The sequence below is a fragment of the Meles meles genome, chromosome 1 (assembly GCF_922984935.1).
Source record: "Meles meles chromosome 1, mMelMel3.1 paternal haplotype, whole genome shotgun sequence".
NCBI classification, from domain to species: domain Eukaryota; kingdom Metazoa; phylum Chordata; class Mammalia; order Carnivora; family Mustelidae; genus Meles; species Meles meles.
Window position 1 is genome coordinate 32,993,494 of NC_060066.1, and position 26,846 is coordinate 33,020,339.

Below are 26,846 nucleotides of genomic sequence, written 5' to 3' on the forward strand. Positions count from 1 at the left end.
CAGCACAACAGCCAGGATATAGAGAAAACACCCTTCTTTTCCAAATTGGGTTTTCCTTAGGATATATGCGATTTCCCTCGTCCATATTTTTCCAATATCACGCTATATCTTTGTAGTATAGTTTCTTGTTATGAGTTCCCGTATTTCAGTATCCGCTCTAGTATTCAGCCACCGGGACAGGATGTAGGAGCCCAAGGTTCAAGGACTGGGTGAGGCAGGTGAGCCGGCGGATAGCTTCCTTACTAGAAAGATGCACAAGACAGCAAGGAAGCTTGAGAATGAATATACTTCTTCCTTTATCACCCCAGACGTAATGTTTTCTCCACTCCTTACATTTATTCCCTTTCTTACCTACACCTGTTTTCCTTTCCTTCCTGGGTGACTGTATCTTTAAGAAATGAGAATGGTCTTTATATCTTCCCCTTTTTGCCTCTGTAAATGTGTGGACACGTATAAACACACGTATCAAGCCTTCCACAGCCAAAAACAAGTCATACAGGTTTTCAGTGCTGGTTAACTAGCCTGGACCACAATTTGCATTTTTAAAAAAAATCGAAATAAAAAATAGAGGGTCTTGCGCTAATTCTGTGCAACAAGAGAAATGACATCACATCTCATTGTTAAACAGGTAGGAGGGCAACGTGTTTTATATATCTGTAGATTTCTACCTTGATAAATCCCTATCTTGAAAAATAATCCTTAAAGAGACCTTCCCTTCTCACTGTCAGAAAAAATATAATCACAGCCTACCGTCTGAGCAATTCCACTTTCCATCTCCGGGATATAAGACGTGGTGAGATATAGCCACTGTCAAGTTTCAGAACAGTTCCTTGTCTAATCTTTCCGCTTCTCCAGATCTCTGATACAGAACCTGTTAGAATGTATTGCTTACTTTTCCAGTTCCTATGTTTATCTCACTTCCACTCTTGCCATCTGCTGCTGCATTTCCTTCAAAAAGTGAAAAGTTTCCACAGTGCCCGAGCTTTCCCTGCAAACAATGCCCTCTTCCCCTCCTCCTTCCTTCCTTTCTCTGCTTTTTACTGGGTCTCATTTCATGTTAAGGTCAAGCTGTTTTAAAGAGTTCACGCTGCACACCTTTCGACAGGGCTGAAATTCTTACTCAAACAGTTTTGATGGATTTATAAACACTTTTTTGGGGGGGGCGGGGCTTTATTACTGGCTTCAGCCCAAGTGTACCCATTTTGGGTTGTCCCCATTCATCTGAATTACCTGAAAGCAGCTTTGCAAGAAACAGTGGCTCATTTCACGCCACCGAATCAGGGCAATGTAATCATCCGGTTAGTGGGATAAGTCTAAAGATCATTCGATACAGCTCTCTCATTATATCAAAATGCCAGCTCCACTTACTGAAAGCTAGCTTGTATCGACAGAGTCTTTAGCTAGAAATATTTTAAGCACACCTCTAATTCCTTTACCTGAGCCTTTCTTTTTTATTTCTTTTTCTTAACATATACCCTTATTCTTGACTGACATGTCAAGCTTGATAGATGTTTAATTAGAGAACACCAAATTAAAAATACCTTGGAAAAAAGTCAGTTTTATGTTTTCTATGCCCACACTTCTTCAGATGTGTTCATTTCCTTCTGCAAGAATTATACTGATCGACACCAGGAAACAAAACCAGTTCTCTATTTCCGTAAGTATAACCACCTGAGTTTTAACTCAGCATTAACCTTTAGTAATTCTATGACTTTGGCCAAGTTACTAACTCTCTGAAAGTCACAGGTGAAAACAGCTTCTACCCTACAGGCCAGCAGTTGATTAGAGATGATACACGTGCAGCAAGATGTCCGACTTTCAGGAGCCGTCAGCACATGAAGGTTGTTATTACCATTATTGTAATTATTATAATTGGTACGTAGTCTTAATACCAGTCTCTGGAATCTCACTGAACTACAAAAAGGAGCTGAACGAGCGATCTGCATTCCTTATCAGGATTTACTCCATTGGTATAACACAGTCGGTTATTTTTCTTGATCTTTTAAGAACAGCAAAAAAGTGACTTTATGACTCTAATTAAATTCATTGTACCCCAGCTTTCACTTCTACATTTAGGCCCGCCAGAAATAAAGATTACCCCGCCAGGTAATGGAGGGGCAAATTCTTTCGTGCTTCCTGTTGCTTCTCAAATGATCATCAAAACATTGTGGGAAGTTTTCATACTCACAAGAAAATATGAATTTTATATTAGGAGACTGGGAGCTTTGAAGATCTTATTTGACTTAAACCTCAAATATGTTAGCACAGAACAAAGATCATTTTCTCAAATTACTTATGAAATTTAAGGATAAAAAGTAGAGGAGACATGGCTACTTCTAAGAGATCAGTTTCTCTAAAATGATAACATTTTTCTCTAAAATCCTAATATGACCACAAGTCAGATTCAAAGTTATCAACTGCGTTAATTCCATATAATTAAAATAAATTGGCTTCCCAGGGTTCTCTAATACTAATGCTATTTTCATAATTTAAATTTTCCATAAAAAGAAAAATAAATTAAATAAATTAAGAGTCAGTAGATGTAAATGGCTGGCAAATATTAATGTAGACCTGCATGAATTGTTTTATATATATTTTTTTAAACAAAATAAAATAGGAATAAACCATTTTAATTAAAACAAATATTTACACAATTACAACTTGATCAAAACTATTTTTCTCAATTAACATGGCCTCTTCATTCTACCCAAAATATCACAGAGAAAATGTAACAATAAAAGGACTTATCAATAAGTAGTTCTTTCTTATAGTCCTCAGCTAAAACTAACAATTAATTCAGTATCAGATTAAAAGTAAAAAAAAAGCAACAAACAATGTAGATGTCTTTTAATATCCAGATGCATATACAGATTATATAGTATCATTTTTATTATATTATGTGTCATATACATAGTACCAGGAAATTAAATAAATTCTTACTCTTCTTTTGACTTTGACTTTCAACATTGTAAGAAAAACAACAAACTATAGTAAATTTTTCAATTTAACTAAATTGAAATTTAATTTGCCTAACTAAAACTTAGGCAAATATCTCTTGACATCTTATGTAGTCAGGCAGAAGTGGAATGAAATACACTTTATTACAATATGAATTTATTTTATAAATAATGAGAGAATTAGGTAATTAAATATCTTATCAAGTCTTAACATATTTCGAAAACATCGTTAGTAGACCGCACACTGAAGATATGTTGGTGGTCAGCTTACAGACAAAACAATAATTTGAGTTTATAATATGCAAAAAAGTAGTCTATATTGTCATACATGATTCATATAAATATATCATCATGAATCATGTCAATACGGTATAGAATCAATTATTTTAATTTTGTTGAATTTATTATGATGATATATCTGGGATCAGAGATGAGGTAGACAGACATATAAAACACAAGTAAGTCATGTACAGAATTTATGTACCCTCTGGTTCCATCAAAACCAAGAAAACGCTGAGTTCCTGTAAGAACAAATCGCCTTCAAATGCTCTCTCATTTTTTCCAAGAATTGTGGTTTAAGAAAAAAATCTATCTGATTCCAAAAAAAACCTCTGTTTGGGGGATTTTAAGATGGTCATAAAAGGGTGATACTACAATATCCTAGGTATTATTTTTTTCTTCCAATCTCAGAAGACAAAAATCGTACAAGCCCAACATCAATATGGCCTCTATGTCTATATTCTAAAAAGAATTCCGTTCCATTTTGCATTGTTAGATGACTTGCGTAAGAAAAACGTAAGGATTTTCAAGTAATGTAAAAAAGAAAAAAAAAAAAAAGAAGACGTCCTGGATCCAGGAATACAGAGTTTGCCAAGGAACAATAATGTTATGTGGAGGGAGGGGGAAGGTGGTGCAGAAGGGAAGGGAGGTCCGTGCCAAGCAAAGCTGGGGGCTGTTCAATCAGCTCTATCGGGCCTCCATCAGTGTCTCCACTCCAGCCAAATCCAGAGAAAACAAGGAGTCAAAGATTCAGGTCAATAAGCTTATAGGCGATTTGCACAAACAGTTCCTCCAGCAAGGTAAAAAACAAAGTCATATTGGCTTTTCTTTTTTATGCCTTCTCTTTGAACTCCCTGGTCCAAACACACCCTGGAAATGTCAATGTTATATGCAAGAATTTTAAAAGCTCAGCTTCTTAATCCCGTTAAGAAAAAAGGAACCAAGTTGCCTGTAAAGATCGCCTTCTTTATTGCGCTCAAAGTGATTATGGTAGAGCTGCCTTTTGCAGATTCTGATTCTGGTCGCCCAGGCATCAGAGGAGGTGAAAACATGTCATTAAAGGCAGAAGGGAGGAAGAAAGAAAGCATCACGGTTGAGAAGCGTTTATGGAAGACAAGTAAATAGACTTTCTGAACTAAAAATAGTAATAATAAAATAAAAAGAAAATAGGAAACAAAACAGTGCATTTGTTCAACCCTGGAGCGAATGAAAAACAAGCAGTTTCTATTCCCACAACCAAATCTGCATGAAGTGTGTTCTTTTTGCTTCTTCTTTTCAGTATGAAGGATCTAGATATAATACTTCCGTTGCTTTACCTTAACATGGGAAAGGGGGATAAATGCCGATAATCTAGGCTTGGGTTTGTTACCAAAGAGAATCATGGCTTTTCCCTCAGTTATTTCTTTTCTTTTCTTTTCTTTTTTTTTAAGATTTTATTTATTCATTTGACAGAGATCACAAGTAGGCAGAGAGGGAGGCAGAGAGAGAGGAAGGGAAGCAGGCTTCCCTCTGAGCAGAAAGCCCAACCTGGGGCTCGATTCCAGGACCCTGGGATTACGACCCGAGCCGAAAGCAGAGGCTTTAACCCACTGAGCCATCCAGGCGCCCCTATTTCTTAATATTTAAATGAAACTACAGAACTACATAAACTGAGAGAAAGAAAGAAGTGGAATGTGGGGGAGGGACATATCAATGAGTCTGGCAACCCATTGGCAGAAATAGTTAAGCACGATGATGAAACCAAGGCTGAGAGTCACAGCTTCCAAGCTTTATCTTTCTGATACAAGGATGTGGTATTGTGGAAGGGAGCAAAGTGACTCATACCATCCTCCAACACCCCAAACTGCTCTTCCGGAAACTACATTAATGAGCTACAGATGGAGTCTCATCAAGCCCCTGGCTAAAGGGAGGATTCTGATTGGGGTTATCTGTATCTCCTGACAGCTTCCCCAAATTGCTTGTTTCCATTTCCTACTTGAACCTTTACTTTCTGCAGGCCTTTCTCTTCTAGGTATAAATAAACATGCCGTGACCATGCCTCTTCTGCCAGTTCCAGCTCAACTCCTCTCTATGGCTCACCCAAGCCTTCCATGGTGGTCTGAATCCAAGGGATTCCTAGAGCAAGTTGCTGCACAGGTATGACTATGCCTCTCCTACTCCCCAGCTCTCTGCTGTCCTCTTCTGGCTTCCTGCGACACTGGCTTCACAGGGAGGGCCGTTTTCCCCTAGAGTACGGGGTACTGGGAGCTGACTCCCTTTGCCTGGGTCTCGGGTCAAAGTTCACCTTCTTCATCACTCTTACAAAATCTCTCTCTCTCTCTCTCTCTGTCCCCTTTTTCTCCCCTTCTCTCTCTCACTCTCCTCTCTCTATCACACACAATCATTCTATTACCCTTACCTGTTTAGTTTTTCTTCATAGTGCTCAACATTACCCATCATATTATACAATATGAGTTTGCTAATTTACTGTCTCTCTTCCTGAGAATGAGATTGACTTTTGTCTACTGCTGTATCCACAGCACTGAGAAGACGGTCTGACACATACCAGATGCTTATTATATGGGTTTAGTTGAATCGAATTGATCTATTGAGCAGAATTGGAAGCTTCTGCCAATCTAAGTAAATTTCTGTTTATGTTTGCTTTGGGGGTGGTATTAATCACTTCCCGGCTAGAGTTAAACCCAAGCTGAGTAACTCGGGTTTTATTCTAGTTCTTTAATATGCTATGCATTTTTCTATTTTAAAGCTTCTTTAACATAAGAATATAACCTTTAATTTCTGCAAACAACCTGTGTCAGGTATTTTTGAATGTGGTAAGAATGTCCATTGTTACACTGTATTAGTCACCTTATTTTATGGATTTCCATTGTGCTCCCTTTTTCAACCTGAGTCCTTCCAGACTGAACACATGTAATATTAATTCATCTGTCTAGGCTACGTATTTCACCCAGTGATTTCTCTGACCATTCTCCATACATATATCCTATGATTCAAAGTCGGGTTTGTTTCTCTTCCAAAATCAAATTTGATGGCATCATTTTCCCTTTCAACTTTTGCTTAGAGATGATGTCACCAGGAATACTTTGGAGGGACCCTCACTACCTTTTCTAGGTAATCATAAATCAAAGTTCACTGACACAGTTTCTTTGGAGTTTTCTTTTTTTTAATGACAGTATGTTCTCCTAGCCTACAGTGATACTGACCTGCCACTTCTCTTCCTGTTCACATATCCTGTGACATTCTCTTGGAATGTATCCCAAGGCATGTTTATTTCATTTCAGTCATTAATAAACTTGGGCATTTCAATGAATGAACTCTTCCTGCAAATAATTAGTAATAATGAACCCATTTCAGAACTGCTCCATGTCACCCCCACCATGAAACTTAACTGTCTCTGAGTTTATCCAAGAATCACTAATATAGAAGCGTTCCCACCTGCCAGTGGTAACATAAGGAACACTCTCCCCCAGTTGCTCTCCAGACCACTTACGTTTCAATTTATATTAGTTTGTTTAGTTCCGAACATGCACGGATGTACTTCCGTGTTTACTACATAAACCAGAAAAAAGGCAGAAAACACATCACTGAGGCGTATAACCCAGCACCACAGGAAATGGGCAGCACTTATGGACCCAGCCTTGATGTCTTCGTCATGTGTAAATTCAAGGAAATAATTCTTGCTTGTTTCCTTCCTCTTACAGATACTGTAAGGCAAGATGCCAAATGACCTAAACTCATTGCACAAGAGGAGGAGGCGAATTATAAGTATCGCTTTATATTTTGTTGAAATTCCTGAAATCTAAGGATAGCAAGCAACTTTGAGAAGAGCATCTTTTAACAGAGTTCATTTCACTCATTTGGAAGATGAGAAATAGACGTGAAATAGGCAACAAACACAAAGTAACAAGTGACATAAGAAACTTCCACAGAATTGCCAGGTTCCAACTTTAGGCCAGCAACTCTAACAAGGGTTTATTAAAGGTGATCTTTTCCACTTTTAATTGTGAATATTTATGGCTTAGACTCACCTGATTAAGAATTTTACACATTTAATGTTGACATAAAATTCTGACCAACATTTTGACATTTCTGTGGAATATTACATTATGAGAGTGATTTGAGTCATTTTTAATCACATGTTTTACAATGACTAGCAATAATATTAATAAATGCTTTGAGACTTACAAAAAGGCCTGCCCTTTGACAACAAGGAAATAGACAATATCCATATGGAGCTGAGGAAAATACCACAACAATAAGAGCAGAATCATTTTAAATACTGAAAATATCCTGTATAATGCAGCTCAATTTCAAAAGTAGGGACATTTATTTGTGAAAAGTACGTCTTCATAGACGTACAAAAGCAGGGAGTTTTTCCTTTTTTTTGAATAAAAAGGAAAGTTACAACGGCATAGGATTTTTTTTTTTAAGATTTTATTTATTTATTTGACAGAGATCACAAGTAGGCAGAGAGGCAGGCAGAGAGAGAGGAGGAAGCAGGCTCTCCATGGAGCAGAGAACCCGATGTGGGGCTGGATCCCAGGACCCTGGGATCATGACCTGAGCCAAAGGCAGAGGCTTTAACCCACTGAGCCACCCAGGCGCCCCCATAGGATTGTTTTTATACGCAACACAGTTGCTAAGATACAAACGAAGACAGACTAACCGTATGTGTATCCTCTGTATCCTCCCCTGACTGTCTGAACACCTTGTTTGGAACACTTATGGTATTTTAACCATGTTTTTGAAATGATCTGGGTTTTTAAACCACTATCTTTTGTTTAATACAGAGAAAGCATCTGATGATCTAAAGTGTTATCCCTGGAACTCCATAAAGAAATCAGGTCCTTGCTAGATCTTAATCATGGCTAGATCTTTAGCAGAAGAAACTTTATAAAGACTCTAATTCATTTTCATATATATGTATACATACACACACACACAATTTCTATGTTGTTGTAAATGACATTAAAATATTTTCAAAAAATATGTGTCATCAGTGAGTCCAAGCTGAAATTATTTTTCTTCAGAACATTTCTTATATGCTCCTTCATCATGATGGTGGTGGTCTCATTAACCACTGAAATACTTACACTCTTTTAATGCTAAACCTATCTCCTTCCCTGCAACTGGGAAGAAAACATAATCGTGTATCACTAAGACTAAAACATGAATTTCTACAGAAAGATCTGTTTCTAATTCTCCGAAGAGAAAATTTTCTCTTCCAATTGTAGCTAATCAACTTAAGTGAAAAATGGATGGCATTCCTACTATGACCTCAAGGGGATGTAGTATCGGTCAAGGAGCTGGCCCTCTCTTCCGCCTGTTCCTACTGACTGCAGGGAAAAATCTTCTGGTCTCACATTTTATGAGAGTAAAATAATGAAATTCTTTTCCTATTAAATAAGGCGGCAGTAGTTTGTAATGGTTATAGTCGTATTTATCCTGCAAAAATTGTATGAGAAAATGAAAATTCTTATTTCCACCTCTCATTACTTACTAATTTCAAACTAAACATTAGGAAGTTATTTTTTAACATATGATACATTAATTGTATATTTATTTATAATTTTACATTAATTTGTATTTTAATGATAAATTTAATTATATATATTTTCTCATAAAATACTAAAATACTACTAACTTAAAACTTGGAGTTCTATATTCTTTTGTTAAACATAGCCCTTACTCAATGATCAGCCCAGAATGTAATCTAGTAACACCTATTACTATTGCTTCTCTGGAGTAATTAAATGGACAAAAATGTCTGAGTCCACATACTAGCTCTTTTTACAAGAACAAGAATACGTGGTACATGCTAACTCTTGGTTCCTTCTCTTTACTGTAATCCTGTAACATAAGGCAGGTTCTCTACAATGCATTTAAAACTTTCTTTCTGGGGCGCCTGGGTGGCTCAGTGGGTTAAAGTCTCTGCCTTCGGCTCAGGTCGTGATCCCGGGGTCCTGGAATCGAGCCCCACATTGGGCTCTCTGCTCAGTGGGGAGCCTGCTTCCTCCTTTCTCTCTCTGCCTGCCTCTCTTCCTACTTGTGATCTCTGTCTGTCAAATAAATAAATAAAATCTATCTATATATATATATATATACACACTCCCTGACAAAGAGGGACCATGGAATCTTTTCAAATATAGATTAAAGCACTTCTCATTTCCAGCCAGCTTTTACATGCAATGCTGTGGCTACTATAATCAAAAAAGGATTCTAACACCCAGAACAACTACAGAATACATTAATTTGGCCTAAAGTCTAAGTCAATAGTACCAGAAAAGGACTACTCAGTCCATTCCATTCTCATCTTCAACCAAAAGCCTCCAACATGGGGAACAAAGGCCACATTACAAAGTCACCTTGAGGTCTTCAAGAGTGAATGGTCAAGGAGGTTTTCTCAACTTCAGGGCCGCCCGAGGCTACTGCCACCATTCCATCTCCACAGTTGTTCGGGTTCTACTGACTATAGGAATGAGAAGTGGCTGACTTCTTTTGTTTCTAACACACCAGCAACAGGAGAAAGTCAAACCAGAATTTTAACCACGTACATCAAATGTATATGTGGCCCCTGAGATACTGTGGCGTATTGGTGGGGTTTCAGGAAGCTATATCATCATTCTTAATTTCAGGCTGTCAAGTCTGATCAAGAAACTTACACACGTTAAAAAACTTGGCTTCACATAATTTCTCTGCCTAAAAAAAAAAAAAAACGGACATCCAAAAAAAGTGGTACATAACACAAACACAGATATGGCGATAGACGGTCATGCCCTCTAGGACACGGTCATGGTAAAATCAGCAAAAGGAGCTGTTCAAAGCATCAAAGTGACCCAAACACTTAAGAAACTATGCGCTGGTGCAGAAAGTGACAGAAGGCTCATCTCGCTTACAAAGAAAACCAATTAAATATGAAAAAAAAACCACTTTTTTTAAATCATGAGAAAACTTAAATGCCCTTTTGATAAAAAGCAAGCAAATGAGTACACGTACCCAATGAAGATACTGTTACTGGCAAGGCCACCTGGCTCCAGGTCAAGGATGGAAATAAACTGAGATACATGGTCTCAGATATTTCTTCCAGCATAAAATTAATGTGTTAAAAGAGCATCTAGGATGGGAAAATAGTGTGTATTTTCTTACTTGACAGTATCTTAAAAAGGACCATCCTCCGTTTTCAAAGTCAATGTCAAACAGTTAAAGCGCTCCATTGTGTTTTGTTTTGTCTAATTTGTTTTTTATTAAGTAAACTCTAAGCCCACCATGGGGTTCAAACTCCCAACCCCGGGATCAAGAGTCACATGTTCTTCTGACTGAGCCAAGCAGGTGCCCCTTAAGCATTCAGTTTCTAAAAGTTGTGAGCCAAAAGCTTGGGCTGGGACTATCTGCCCCAATCAGTACTTATACTCAGTGCCTTGCAAACAGCTGACGTTCACGAAGTACTTGCAAAAGAATAAATGAATACATGAGAAACATAAAATGTATTAGAAGTAATTGGCCAATCAACATGAAAATATTTTTTAAATATACAAAATGACTTATTAAAGTGGAATTACTTCTTGTAGCCCTCAAAATAGCATTTTGTGTTTTAAAAATTCTGTGGGTATTTTCAGACTCTCGAATGACGTTATCAGCCCCCTGCACACTTTCATCGCACTCTCTCAGCGCGTTTTTTAAACTTTACAAAATCATCTGAGCAAACGGATTCACAGATCGCATCTAGCCATAAACGATTACCTTTGTTACAAAAGTATTCCACTTCTTCACAGCTCAGATTCTCAGGCCCAAATTCTGTAGAAAAGCTTTCCTCCAATGGAAAGTCCCCTTTGGAGATGATGTCTGTTTCCTCTGAGGGACACTCTTCTTCTTCCTCTTCAATGGCATCTTCTAGCGGCCCTTGAAAAAGAATCAGGGACACTGTACCAAAAACATCCAAAGATAGTGAAATAAAATCCTTTACTAGGGTCTTTTGATTATAGTGGTGAGAAAAAAATGTATTCTAGGAATGGGCCACGCAGTATCAGCAAGGGGACTCCCACAAGATAATGCCACCTTCATATTCACAAGAAACAGGGACCTATAACAAGAAATGGAAGGAAACCAGCGCCTCGACTTACTATACAGAAAGCGGCCGCCATCTTCAAACCTTCCCCACCCCCAATTCCAAACCCAAAGCTGTTGCTGCTGCTGCTGCTTCTTCTTCTTTTTTTAAAAAATTCTCTCCCGAAGAGCAAAACTGTGCACTTTATGTTCATTTGTTAGAATTAACTGCCTGGTAAAGAGTACAAGTCTCTTTTACATCGTTGTACAATTTTACCTGAGATTTTAATAAAGATTTAAAGTAATTGAATGCATTTTAATTGAACTGAGATTTTAATAAAGTCTATACTTTTAAAAATCCATCTTAAGAGTGGATTCCAAGAAAAGATTTCATTATATGTGTTTGAGGCTTGAAGAAAAATTACATATTTCTCTCCCTGATGAAAGCATAACCCTATTCATAATTAATTGAATTTTTTCTGAAATGAAAAGTCGTTTTCTAATGAAAAAATGTAATTTGTATTTATGTGATACTTTTTCAGTAATAAAAATACAACTCCCTTAGAGTGAATGAGAGTGAGGTGCACGACATTAATGGACCTATTTTATTGAAAGGAAAGGGAGGGCTGGAGTTGTTCAGATGGGTCCAAAGTGGTCTACGTGGGGGTACCACATGGGCTGGTTGTAAATCTCTGACCGCCCCGGAGAAGCAAAGCATCTGACTCATTTTACTAAGCAGAAGCCTGCATTTGCCGCTAAAGGAAGCAATGTGGCATTTTATCCAAAGAACACAATTATGGTAATTTGTACTAATTGTCGCTCACATCCACAGTCTCATCAGACAGCCTAACTACTTAAAAGGCTTCGGTGGTCTCTCCCTTCTGAGAAATGTGCCGGGAAATTTTCAGGGCCAAAGAAGAAATCTCATAAATAATTTAAAATAGTGCACATGTGACAATTTTTATATATGTGGGGGCCAACAAGAATAGGTACATATAGCCCAGGAGTGTATCTGGTGTTTTCCCAAAAGCAAGTTTCCCGAAGGGCAGAATTCATATGACACATTTTCACAGACAAAATTAATTGCATGGATTTACATTAAGGGACATCCAACAAAAAAACTTCCTCTGCAGTTTCTTTGTCCTTTTTATAATTTGTTTTTTCTCTTTTTCCTCAAAATTACAAATGTTAAGGAAAAGAGAATGCCTAATCCCAAACACTCTGGGCATGTACTTTCTTATACTCAAGGTGGAGAGAAAAAAAAAAAAAAGAAGAAGAACAAGCATGGATTTTGCACAGAGGTGATTTTCACATTCAAAAGTCATGGATCTCATATTAGTTTTTATCTCTTAGTCATTATTTCAAATTTAAAACAATTATGTCAAGGAGCAAGTATGCAAGGAATATATAAATAGTAATAACATTATATATTATATCATAATATTCTCATCATTAGAACATTTATCTGATAATTCTCATTATGAATTCTGAGTCTAATGAAGAACAATATTTTCCATTTTTTTAAACAACTTAATTGTAATAACAATTTTGATCAAAATAAGACATGTGAAGCTGTCTCATTTGTATTTCAAGTAAGATTTCAAAGCACTTTCTTATGGTATCTTTAAAATAACCTAGTGATGTAGGTATGAGAATTAATACTATTTTTATTTTGCAGATGTGGAGAGTAAAGCTCAGTTAACCAGAATACAATACAATAACCAGAAGTTAGTTAACCAGAATAAGGTTATGACCTAATAAGTGAAAAAAATTGATTAAAACCCAAGATTTTCAAATATCTTCTATTAATATGCCATACTACTATGCAAAAATATTCTTCGGTAGTTACAGACACATTTGTTCATAAATAAATCTACAAAACACAAAAATCTTCTGAAATGTTTAATTCATATTTGCCTATTTATTTATAGATGCTTAAAGTTGATGTCTTTAAAAATTCAGAAACCTCTTGTTGCTCTTCTAAAATTACTGAGAATATATATGTTACAAAATATTAGATCTCCTTCCCAGAAAAATCAGGAAGATCTCTTTGCAGATTTTTTTTAAGCTAAAACAGTTTTAGTACTAATATTTAATTATTTACATAATGTATATCCATACTAAATCAGTCTGCAAAGAAACTGCTTTAATATCAGTTATAACAGAAATGATAATATATACTATTTCTTGAATATATACTCTGGGTTTTGCCAACAAAAAATAAATCTCTAGTTGTAAAATAAATATTTTAAATAATTCACATATATTTTAGTGGAATTTCTTTTTTTTAAATCTCTGAATGTTCTTCATTATAAAAACCTATATATTATAAAAATAACTCATGCATATTGTAAGAATAAAATCAATAGTAATAAAAATGCTTTTTTTTAAATTAAATTCAGAACATACATGCTAACATTGTTAGAATTTTTATTCAAGATAGTATGTAATTGAACAATTATTTAAAATAGTCAATAACAATGAATTGGCTCTTATGGTATATCATTTTCAAACTTAATAGTTTAAATTAAAATTAAATGGAAAAGCTCATGTGAAAGTTTGAAGGGAAACAAAACTATACAGCACTGACCTGTGCTTAATAAACCCCTAACCAACTCATCTATGTTATGGTTGTATATTTATATTTTATTTATCAGAGTTTATGATAAGATCTTAATTGATATATAGTATATTCTATATTCCGGGGGCTCTTTTATTTTATATGCTGGCTATCAATTTGCAATTTCAAGCATATAATTGAAAAGAAGCACTTGTTTTCCAAACCAAATTACAAAAGCCCAAATGAAAGGTGAAAAATTCTTGAGCTCATTGTTCAAAATTCACCAGACCTCATTGCCAATATTTAGAACAAGCCTCAGGAAGGTGATTTAATGGCCAACTTGTATTTCTCCCAAAGCAAGTGTCAGATTTATATAATTTGTTGTACTTTAAAATGTGATATTACTAACCATTCCTTTCACCATGCTATCAAATCAGGCTCTGGCAAAAAAAAAAAAAAAAAAAAAAAAAAGATTTCTCTTAAAATGCATAGAATTTATGGTTTAAGATCAGATCTCACTCTACTCTATAATGCATGTTTCTTTAACAGGAAAACCTTACAGATAATCGGCGGCCATAAACTCACATTTTAAAAGGGTAAGAGACACTTGAAGCACAAGTACAATTAAGAGCACCAATGAAGGAGGGAATGAAGGAACCTCCTGTGTATGGATTAGTGGGCACAGAAGTCCACTTCAGAAAAATCACCACACATAATTTGACACAAATAATAATATCTACTCAGAAAAGGCTCACGACTGAGCTCCATGTGCCCTCATGGAGAAAATTACTTCTGATTGAGGCCACTTGGCAGGCAAGTGTAAGGAAATCTGAATTTCAGCTCTACCACTGCCTCTGATTTATAGATATTTAAACACAGTTGCCAGAATTAATAGTCTTCACGTGTATAAATATAAATATTTACCTCATTTCAAAATGCTAATAATTAGCTATACATCCCAAAGCCATGAATGCCATGGTGCTGCGTGTCAAGCCCCTAAGGCTGTTAACTGTCTCTCAGAATGAGTAGGAATCCTTCCACATTTTATACCTGATGAAGAAGAGAGATTACTGGGAGATTCTGGTGGGCACAAAGAAATACTTCCATTTCCAGAAGGAGAGATAACTGGGTACTTGGGAACCATGGGAATGGACCACAGCTACCTTTGCTCTCTGAAGATAACGCTGAAACTAAGAAGATTCACACCACCTGACAATGCGGGTGGCTGTCCAGTGCATGGTACAGTCTTTCACTGAGCCTGTGCCAAGAGCTGTATTAAAGAAGCTGCCCCTAAGGGTGGGAGAATTTTTCACTTGTTGGTTGTTTCCACGACGTGCGTTTCGTAAAGGCAAATGGAATGTTCAAAATTAAGTAGTTCCAACTTGTATACTGGTAGCATAATTATGGAATACCATGAAGATAAAGAACTGGATAGTTTAGAAGCAGTTTGAGAAGTACTCACTCCCCAAATAAATGAATTTATGAGAAAAATATTGCTACAATTTCAATTACAATTGCTAAAGAAATCCCTGAAAGCCATCCACAGCCACGGCAGTAAGAGCTAGAAGGTGACAAAGGACACATGAAGGGAAAAAAAGAAAAAAAATATATATATGAATTCAGAGGAACGAAAATCAAAATAATCAATACTATGACGACATGCAAGAAATGGTAAGGACCAAATATTAAATCAAATATATGTGTCTTCCAACATATGTTGTCTCAATCAATAACTTCCTACCATGGCAGCCTACTATAAATCAGACCAACCCTCACCTTAATGTCACATTGTCTCCGTTCATAGAAATTCAAAGCACTTCAGAATAAAGCACCCAAGAAAGAAATTAAATTATGCAGAAATTAATATACCTTGCCAAGTACGAAGAAGAGAAAGAAATGCCAAATTCTATGGTTTTGATGCACAATCCCCCAAAAGATGTCCTTTCTCTTAAGCACTCACTGGCATTAATTTATTAGAAATTATTTCAATTTGGTTTTGCGTGCCTTCTGATTAAAACACGAAAAACACATTGTCATAATGGAACTACAGAAAGCATTCAATCTCCTCTCCATGCATTAATATTCTAAGCATTCTAGAGGCTGCACAAGACTAGCCACCTAGCAAAATGAGACTGTTTCAGAATACTGGGCAGCCTTGATTGCAACTGACAGGTGGGAAGAAAGTCACATTAAAATATTATCATTCCCAATAATTACAATAATCCATCATAACGTGCTCAGAAATTCTACTAGGTGAGTTTCTTCCGAAAACATACAAATATTTCCAAACCTTTTTATTTCGGTGTCTCTTAATGTATGACACTTCAGATCATTTTTATATCTGATAGTGTTATTAATATTAAAACTTCCACCACAAACTTTATAATTTCACTCAAGCACAGAACAAAGAATGCATACCACTGGAATAATGGAATAAATTTCTCAAAATCTTAATAAATTAATGAAAACGAAAATGATGTTGTCCCTAAGTTGCCAACTCCTATTTCATGCTCTTTTAAAGTCATGTGCAAAAGATATACTCAGACAAAGAAATGAGAAGGTATGCAAAACCTGCTAATATATATAAAACATAGAGATCTCAAGATCTCAAATGGGAAAATTTAAGCAATAATATATATTCATGCTTTAATTATTACATAGTAATTGAGCCACATTTATCACATGATGCTACCTTTCAAAAGGTAGATATGAAAATATAAACTAGGGATAGAGAAATCCTGGATCACATTTAATATGCAATACACAAATATGTCAGAATTCTATACAGGCATGCTGTATTTTAATTGATAGGTAAAAGGAGTTAAAATAGAATTTCCGTTTTAAAATTATGCTACATTTTCTATATGTGATGGAAATGAGGCGGTGAACTGATATTTAAATTGGATATCTTATTGTCTAATACCCCTGTATTCTAGCCTCATAGCTCCTTGTTAAATTCAGAATGATTTTCATAAAACACAAAACGTAAGAAAGATTTTACATCTAGTAAGATGATTTTAAGAAAGACTTTAGGTTCCATACATTCTGTACATAGATGGCCTGCCCATTCAATCAGAAATAGGAAATAACAACTCTAAGTCAAAAACCAGGAATCCACAAAAGTGTGCCCCTTCCCATCTCGTTGGGGAGTAGGAACATTTCTATCTTCAGAGTATTAACATCTTTTTATTAATTTGATCTGGGGCAGATTTTGTGGCTCTCAGTCATTCCTCTCTTAGAGTTTTCAGCTGTTACACTCAGAATTCCTTGTGAATCATCGCTACCCTGTAGGCACACCTCAAAATGCTTCTCCCTCTGTTCCTATTACATTTGTCTCATGCATATCCCACAGCGCCATTTAATGAGAAGGGGCAGGGAAGAGGGATCTCTTTGGACAGTGCAAATCCAAACTAACTCATGTAATTGAGCTTAACAGCAAGAATAAAGCCTTATTTCTGTAGTCTTAAAAAAAATAGTATTTAAGCGAGCAAGTTCTTCCTGCAGTCACTCACTTTCAACAATAGTTGCATCAGGGGATCTAGTAGGAAGGAAACATTTTTATTAATTTTTCTCTTATCTGCCAGAAGAATGTTGATTTTTTTCATTTGCGTTTGTTGCCTGCAGGTAGCAGACCAGAGAATCATATAGTAGAAATTCTTCTTTTTGATTAATTTCTTTCCATGTGTTATGTTATTTCTTATATATAATTGATTTTGGGCTTTGCTCATAGCTGCACATCTTTTTTATATCTACACCAACTGCTGTCCTTCAATCTAAAAAGTTGAAGGAAATTACCTGAATTTTGTTAAGTTTATTAAAACTGAGATCTGTGAATATTTAAATTAAGTTTTGAAGTGTTAATGCAAAAAAAAAAAGATATTAGAGAATTTTTAATGGAGGGTTCAATCTGACCATATTCCATTGTAAAAAGGAGAGAAGGGGGTCAAGTTTTATTCAAATTGTTTCTTTGGGGGAAAAAAACGAACTCTTTGATTTTATAAAAATAGAGTAATATTCTCTGCTGCAAGGTCTTTGGTCATTTTTATAGATAGAAGTATTAATACTTCTTATGCACAAATCTGAAAACAATTTAAATTCTTCAATTCCCCCTGCCCTCAAATGCTTTGCTTTAGGAAACTTCATATTAACTGAATATAAAGTTAACAAGAAAACAGCAATTCTGCTTAGAACATATACAAATCTAGAAAGCAGCAACTAATCTTACCTAGTAGCCTAACCATAGACACTACAGGAAAAATAAAGTCAGATGAGGAAATATGACAAATTTGAACTAGAATCTCTAATGACTACTCTCAGGAAGTAACTCAGGCATTGAAAAAATTCAGTTCATTAGCAAATGCCTTGTGCATTGACCCAGGAAGTTGGTGACAGAGATGGCATTGAAATTCAAATATTTTGTAATCAGGTCTCCCTCCAGAGCCCCATAAAGCGATTCTCAGTTTATTGAAGATGGTAACTCTATCATAAAGAAATATGAGAGTATATTCATTACTAAAACAATATATTTTTATATGATTGTGATGTATTTCAATAATAAAAAGCCCCTAATTGGTAATAAGCACAAAAGATGAAATGCTTATACATTATTTTGTTCTCTTTATGAGACTTTCATGTATTCATTTGTTCATTCTTTCTTTATTCATTTAACCAGTATTTATTGAAGGTGAAGAACATGGTAGGCGCCGTGTTAAATACTGGGATAACAGCAGGTACAAGACGGATGGCCCCAGCAGAAGGGCCTGGATCATCTAGCTAAGGAGAGGCACTTTATGCACACAAGGGCTGAAATTTATTTTTTAAAAGAAGCTCTATTTTAACACAGTGAAGGCAGGAAAAGATTTCTTGGCTATCCTAAATTCTACTTATTAGTGCATTTTTCTTATTTCCTCTGTTAAATTATAATTCTTTTTGAAATAAAATTGAAGACCAAATCGGGGAGAGAGAATACTGAGCCATTTTTAAGAAATATCAAGACACACAGCATTAAATTATTACTAATTATATTAGGAAGTTTATTCTAGGAATAAAGGAATAAAGAGGAATAAAGAGGAATAAAGAGGAAGTTTATTCTACTTGACAGTGTGAAATCCATGATTTCTTCCTGGTTAGTCAAAGGAGGCACCAAGCACCCTCATCCTGCTGGCTGGGTTGGAGATGTGGGATCGGGCAAGCAAGATTTTTTTCCCCAGGTAAATACTGCTGTCACAACAGAAACATCACACGTTACCCAGGATGTGTGTATAGTACAGTGGATTTTTAAAAGCTCTATGAGTAAGAAAGGAAAGGATCTGAACCTATTCAACAGAACCTCTTATATGCGATATGTGGCTGAGAATTGTTTGTTGAATAAACTAATCAAAAGTTATAACCTTATAAACTTATGCAAGAAAAATATATATTTTCTTTCTTTTATTTTTTTTATATGACACACAATGTCACACAAGTTTCAGGTGTGCCTAGTGATTCAACTTCTCTATACGTTATGCTACAGCCCCCACAACTGTACCAAATCTGTCACCACACAATGCTATTATAATACCATTGACTCTATTCCCTATCCTATACATTTTATTCTTGTGGCTTATCCATTCCACAGCTGGAAGCCTGTATCCCAATTCCATATTTCATGATATACTACGTAGTCCTTAACTACGGAGCTACAGTAACCCAAACAGTATGGTACTGGTACAAAAACAGACACATAGATCAATGGAACGAAATAGACAATTCCCCCCAAAAAAACCCAGGCTTTTACAGTCAATTAATCTATGACAAAGAAGGCAAGAAGAGGCAGTGGGGAAAAGACAGTCTCTTCAAAAAACAGTGCTGGGAAAACTGGACAGCTACGTGCAAAAGAATGAAACTGGACCACTTTCGAGCAACATATACAGAAATAAACTCAAAATGGATTAAACACCTAAATATCAGGCCTGAAACCATAAAAATCCTAGAAGAGAACATAGGCAGTAATTTCTCTGCCACTAGCCACAGTAACATTTTCCTAGATATGTCAGCTGAGGCAAGGGAAAGAAAAGCAAAAATGAACTACTGGGACTACCTCAATGTATACTTTCTTTAGAAAGGTCAAGGCACCATCAAGCTATGGTCAGTAGTCTTATCTAACAAAGTGACTTCCGCAAAACTAGTTGACAATGTCCTACATAGTTATTTAATGAAGTGAAATTAGTACAAGCAAAAGAGATGTGATTTTTAAAAATGATCCTATTTTAGGAGAGATATAAAAGAATAGAGAAAAAGCGCTTATAATCTCTTGACTCTAGAATGGATATATATCTCTCTTCCTAAAGCAAATCAAAGATAATGTGTATATTGTTTTGTAAAATCAGCCACAAAAGCACTAGCCGGTGGATCCTGAACAAAGCACTCTGATGACTAACTTTCTTACACAATTTCTTAGAGCAAAGACGAATCAAGCATGGTCCTTAAAAACATTCAGTATCCATTTCTTTGTCTCATATGCAACTTACTTGTCTCATATGAAAACATCCAGGAGGTAAGCTACATGCAGGAAATGAAGGAAAAATACCAATTCACCGCAAAGATTTGTGGGGAAGATGTAATTAGAAGAGAAAAATCAACAAAATCATTTGCATCATATTTGGGTCATTGTATATACAAACTTTTTTTCATCTCAACTAATAAAGTTTGAATCTCACTTCCATCTCACCAAATAGATCAGTTTCCCTTTTTAAATTCTTCATTCGAATAACACCATTCTTGCCCTGCTTTATTAAAATGATTATTTGTACAATGAATTGTTGATTGAAACTTCTGGGAAAAATTATAAAGTAACAGCTCTTGAAATGATGCCTGACTTCAACGGCTGATTACAATTAGTCTGTCAGCAAATGGTGGCTCTCCAAGTGCCATTCTTAGACCAGAAGCATTAGCCTCATCTGAGAACTTGTTAGAAATTCCAAATTAATTATCAGACTCGACCTCAGATCTGATTTCAGAAACTCTGGGGATGAGGCTCATCTATTTGGGGTGGACAAAGCCTGCAGGTGATTCTGATGCATGTCCACCTTGAGATCCACCAGGCAGGAACAGAAATGCTACACAAAAGTTACTTTGCAACAGTAGCGATTATATTTATTATTGTCATTTCATAGAAACAGCATAACATCTTGCATTTAATACAGGCTCCCTGCCTCCAAGATGGATGAATGCCTGTGTATGGCAGCAAGTGGTCTAGAATCAGACTCCTTTTCACCAGGGTCACTCGGTGTAGTCACTTCTGAGAAGCGGCAGGTTAGGTTTACTTACTTAGTTCTGGTTAAGTGTGGTCCCGAATAACGCTAAAGTGTCCAGAAACTGCTCAAATCACATCGTTTCAGAGACTCCGGGAAGGCATGCTATGGGCTGCAGCCTTTTGGGGCTGATCCCACATGTTGCTTCTCTGTGCCCTTCTAGGAGTCCTGATGATGCAAACTGACCAGGGAGTTTTAGAACCCTTCCTACATGTCTGGTTATGGTATAGAAAGAAAGTCTTTATGGAAATGGGACAGCATCTCAGTTTTTTTTTAAATTAAGGTCTGACTGTTTGAGGGTCTTCAAGATCAGGGTCCTCAACCAGCACAGTGTTCTCCTCCTCTTTCCCTTTGGGGATCTAGCGTTTCAAGCAATAAGAGGAAGGGCATTCTGCCGGACAGAGCTGGGGAATCAGTCAGTCCGCGGCAATCAGCATGCAGCCAGCAGTCCCAGCCAGGTCACGCACAACCCCGCTCGTCATCTCTTGCTCCAAGCCCTTATAATCAGGATGGCACATAACCCAAGTGTGACCTGTGGGGTTTTACAGAGCAGCATCACGGCCAACCCTTGAGGCTAACCTCCACAAAGGGCTCCCAGTACTGCGTGTCCTGGCACCACCACCTTGAACCAAGGAGTCATGGTGAGGGCAGCTCCAGAAGTCTGTTCCATTTTTCACAAATAGGTGTGGCCTCCTGCTCCTGGAATGCTGCCAATTTGGTCTTCCATCTGGGTTTGACACGGTAAATAATGATGAATATTTTCTCTAAGCCTGTACAGTCCTGCATGCAGGTTATTTGCACAGCCAGAAAAAAAAAAAAAAAATTCCTCCCACAAAACAAAGCATTGTTGTGGTTCCCCTGTATCAGCAGGGATACCAACTTTATAAGAATTTGCCTAATTTCACAGGTGTATATGTAATTCTCCAAATTTCCATTCTGGTAGATCTCTTTCATCTTTGGGGGATGAAGGAAAACACACCTGTAGCTGCCAAAGCCTCGCTCGATGAAGGGGGCTTGGTGCGGGGAGGTACAAGCAGAAGCAACAAGCTCACTTCCCTCTGATTGTGACCTGCCCTGGGATATGGAGCAAAGGGGCCCTTCGTAACGAGTGTTCTGTGCTGTCATTAAACCACCATAAACGCACGTTGATTCAGTACTTGTGATCATCTCAAGAGGCCCCAGAAAGCACTTCCCCATAAACTATATCTTCAAAAAGACTTTTACTTTATACCGGCACATGACAAGAGTGTCTAAAGACACGGAGGCACTCAATATAGCTGTATTTTTAAGAAGAACACTTACTCTCCGGAGAGTTAGGAGAGCAGGTAGGTGCCAGTTGATAACAAAGTCAGCTTATCCACCCAGCGTTGCGACCTGGAGGAAGCATCTAAGGGCTCTCTTAAAAAGAAAATATCCTCTGCCTTTGGCAACAAAGCCTACAATAGAATAAAAGCAAGTACCTTTACAAGCAGAAGTTACAGGGTCAGCCAAAAGGGGGAGAGCACACATAAAAGAATTCTCCTCCGATGGCTCATGGCTCTGGCTTTCCTGTACCTGCCGCATAAACCCTGCACCAGCCTCCGGGAGACAGAGTCCAGCGCTGCCCACCACCGCATCTGGGTGGCAGCAAATGTGGGAAGAAAACCGGGCACAGTAGCTTCTTTTCCAGGGAAATGGTATCTCATTTTTTCCTTTAAATTGCAAGAGTAACAATGCCTCTCCTAACTTCTGAAGGGGGTAAGTTACAGTTACTGTTTCAGTATTGAATATATAGCTATACTTAAGGAAGACCTAGAAAAGTCCCTGCCAGAAGCTACCCAACCCTGGACATCCTCACGCTTCAACCAAAGAAAGGCACATCCCTTCCCTCCAAAGTTTTTGATACCAGACTTACCCAGATTTCCCTAATAGTCACTGTGTGGGCAACAAGCACAGGGCCATTTGCACTCTGAAACTCATGGTTCTGACTCATAAACAGACAAATACATCTAACTTGAATCATCTAGAAATACATGTTTTCCTGTTTTCAAATAAAGTTTTGCCTTAAACACGGATGTGTCTTTTTTTTTATTTAATTTGTTTTTGGTTTCTTTTGGTGGTGGTTCTTGGTTGTCATTTTTTTCTGTTGGGCAATTACTACTTAGAACCAGTATAGCGTGAATGGCATGAAGCAAATTATATGGATGTTTTTCATATAGTTCATAATCTTCACCCAGTTCACATATTATTTTCTACTGTTGTTTAGAAAAATAATTCTACCGGCCTCCTTACCCCGTGCTTTTATATCCCTAAAATATTTTGTTGTTGGCTTGGAAAAATATAAACAAGTAAATCCTACCAGCAAAGGCAAGAAATTAAATGAATGGACGGCACTGCCATTGGCTGTTGACTGCACGCTCAGTCTGATTCCCCCTCAAGCTGTTACTACCCTATGCTTTCGGACAACCAAAGGGAAGGACCTACCTGTCACCCAGCACCACACCATACCATGCCATCTTCCCCATTCCAGCATTCTATTTTCGAGTCAGGCTAACATTTGGCTCTAGTACCAAAGCAGTAGGTGTGTGAAAAAAAACTCTGCCTCCCTCTGCATTCCTGGAGAAAAATCCTGGTGCCTATCATTGGCTCTACGATCCTCCTCTTTGTCACCATCTTATCCTCTAAACTCTATTATAATGGACACAAATATTCGTGTGAATTAGATTCACTCTGCCATTTTGATGAAAATGCAGACTTTCAGACTCACTCCCCCAAATTTAGCAGCTTGTGGATAGCACCCAGGAATCAGCACTTTGATCCTGTTCCCCACGCTGTCCACGTACAGGCCACATGTTGGGACACAGCTGACATGTTCCAAACCAGTGGAAAGAGGAAAGTGGAGCAGATCTGAGTTATGACATTCCTACAACAGTATGCAGGGCGAGATAAGAGGGGGCCATTATCTGTCATCAGTAAATCCATGAGGTCATTTTGTTCCTCTATATTTAGTTCTACTTTGCTCAAGAACACCTTATCCTACACTGGGGGCTATGTCGTAGGCACTGAGAGAAGATCGCACTCTTTAATTCTGTAGCATCACTTTCTATGAGGCCTCCTTTCTGTGTCTGAAGAGACATATAATACCAGTTTGAGCAGATATTTTATCCATCACACTTGAGAATTACTCAAGTTCCACATGGAGATTTGGCTGATGGAGAGGTTTTGCGGGAATTCCATTCCATCATGCTTCCTGTGCTCTTTGGAAATCAAGCTGCGACGCAAATGAGGCAGTTCTAAATCAGATTGTGGAAGTCATTACCTCTTTTTTGTTTGTTGTAGTAGTAGTACTTGTTGTTGTTGTTTTTACAACACGTGGTCCCCTTTGAAGAGTTAGCGAGGGACTGGGATCGGGGGGAGCACAGGTAGATCTGATCTTTTCTACGAGTTGTTGATAAGTTGAGGATCTAAAATATTCTCACCAAAATCTGCCAGGATTTCATACGCAGCTACCGGAAATTTCACAACTGTTTGAAAGAAGCAATATGGTAAGTGGGGAATAAAGTGCAAAGTGTATGTGTACGCATGTTTGGCAGGGTTGCAAAATTGTGAGAGAAGTTCCTTCGATGAGGAAGTTAGAGATAGTCTGATTGTATTTAACACAACCCAAAGCAAGCCAAGTTGCCCTAATTTGGTAAAAGTACTTAAGAACTATACAAATCAGCAAGGAAAATAGAAGAAAGGAGTAATTCAGATTCATACAATGTTGAGTTACAAATTTTTAAAGCAGCTGGTCTTGTTATTATATATAAGACAGAGCAACATCTTGTGTATCTGGGATCACTGAGGAAGCAGACATTAAAAAGATAAAAAGAATGTGACAGATCATTAACTCAACCATTAAAGTTTAAATAAATTTAGAACAAAGAAGGAAAAAGATATCTGTCTGTTTGGATTTAAAAAAAAAAACCTTTCTAAAATAGGTTAGATAATAAAATCTATTTTCTACACTACAGAAGTTCATTTCCAAGAATATGTTTGAACGAATAAGGACACAAAGGTACTCCTTGAAAACCCCTATGAAACTGGCTGAAGCAACAATAATGCACAAAGAACAAGAAAGAACATTTCTTGATTGGGAGGAGGAGACCTGCTTATCCTTCAGCTTCCTAAATCATTTAGATCTTTTCTCTGAACTGTTTCATTTTCTATTATTTGTAATAAGAGCTCAGGACCCATGGCTAAATCCACATTTTATCAATAACCACAGAAGTCCCTTAGAATGATGAGCCTTCTGCGTGGATTGCAATTTTGGTCCCTTTGCAATGCTGGTGAGATCACAAATCTACCAGGAACTCTTGCTGATAAGGAGAAAATACCATGAACTAAGTTATCTACCTGCCCCTAGCCAGGAAGCATGGAAGACACCCCACTCTGCATCACCCTGGCTTGGCCATCCCCACCTCTGAAAAGGAGAAAGAACAGACACCCAGGACAAAGCAGAAGAAGAGGACAAAAATTCTAGAGTGTGCTAATCTTCGGTTTTATAGCCTCGACGTCTCTGTTATTTCATCAAGTCAAAGAATATAAATTAAGGGCCTAAGACTGAGGGGTTCAAGAGGGGGTAGAAATTTGGAATATAAGCCAAACTATATATTAATGACTAAGAAAGGAAAGTCTTCCCAGAAACATACTTATTTTATAAAATTTAATAATTTTTTAAATACGCTTCACATTTTCAGTTAAATTCTTAGAGACATTCAAGTAAGCTAAATACATAATAAGAAAAAACTATTACAATAAAATCTCAATAATCAAAATAAAAAGTATAATGGTAAGCAATACATAGCACACTTGATGGTCCAGAAAAACTGAATTAGTGATGCTGATGGGAAACAGTGAGAAACCACACGAGAATGCAGAGAAAGATAAGAACAGGTTAAAAAGACAAGGGCGAGAGGAAGACTGGTTACAAAGCAGCATCCCACTAATAATAGATGATTCTAAATTTAAGTTAACTTAGGAGACAGTGAAGTGACAATGTGTATAATATTCAGAATCTCCACTTATTAAGAATTTCAAGACCTGAAGAAAGCCCTCACAATATGTAATTAATACGCAAAATCGACATCAAGTACATCTTTGTTATATTTTCAAAGAGCGAGAATAAAGAATCATCTTTATATCCCCAGATCTATCTTTCTGTTCTCAAAGCTACTAGAGTAGATCACCTAAAAAGAATTAAATGAACGGCAAAAAGCAGAAGGGAAACCCAGCATTACCTCGCAGGGAAAAGCTGTGAAAGAACAATATATTCAGTTGACTCTGAAATTTATATGTGAGGTTGACCAAAATAGTCTCAGGTCTGCCAGGCCCCGGAAACAACATCATAAGCCATCATATCTGCAGACTCTATTAAAAGATGTTCTCCCAGTTTCGGGGAGATGAATTATTAACCATTAAGAGAGACAAAACTGTGCTTAAAAATAATTTTCAGGGAACGCTAAAACTTACTAAGAGAGAAAAGGATTCTTCTTTTAAAATGTCAAAATACAAATAAAAGAAGTTGATTCTAATGAGTCTAAACGCTTGTTTGAACTATGCTAATAACGTAGAATATTATACAATACATATTAAAAGAGAAATTATTTTCACAAAATTAGCAAACAAATTAGATTAACAGAAAACAGGGAACTGGGGTGAAGAAAAAAAAAAGGCAAAATACCCAATTTTTATTCC

General features: G+C 36.9%; 1 protein-coding gene across 3 annotated transcripts in view; it reads right to left on the bottom strand.

Annotated features, from left to right (window-relative positions):
• Positions 1–26,846, bottom strand: part of ZFPM2 (zinc finger protein, FOG family member 2) — a 458,582-nt gene that overhangs the window by 351,772 nt on the left and 79,964 nt on the right. Inside the window, exon 2 of one of the 3 annotated variants that reach the window (XM_045982067.1) lies at positions 10,977–11,135. The exons of the other annotated variants lie outside the window; for them this stretch is intronic. Within the exon in view, the coding sequence (XP_045838023.1) occupies positions 10,977–11,135 (159 nt within the window). The remainder of the gene's footprint in view (positions 1–10,976; positions 11,136–26,846) is intronic. 3 annotated transcript variants of the gene reach the window in all.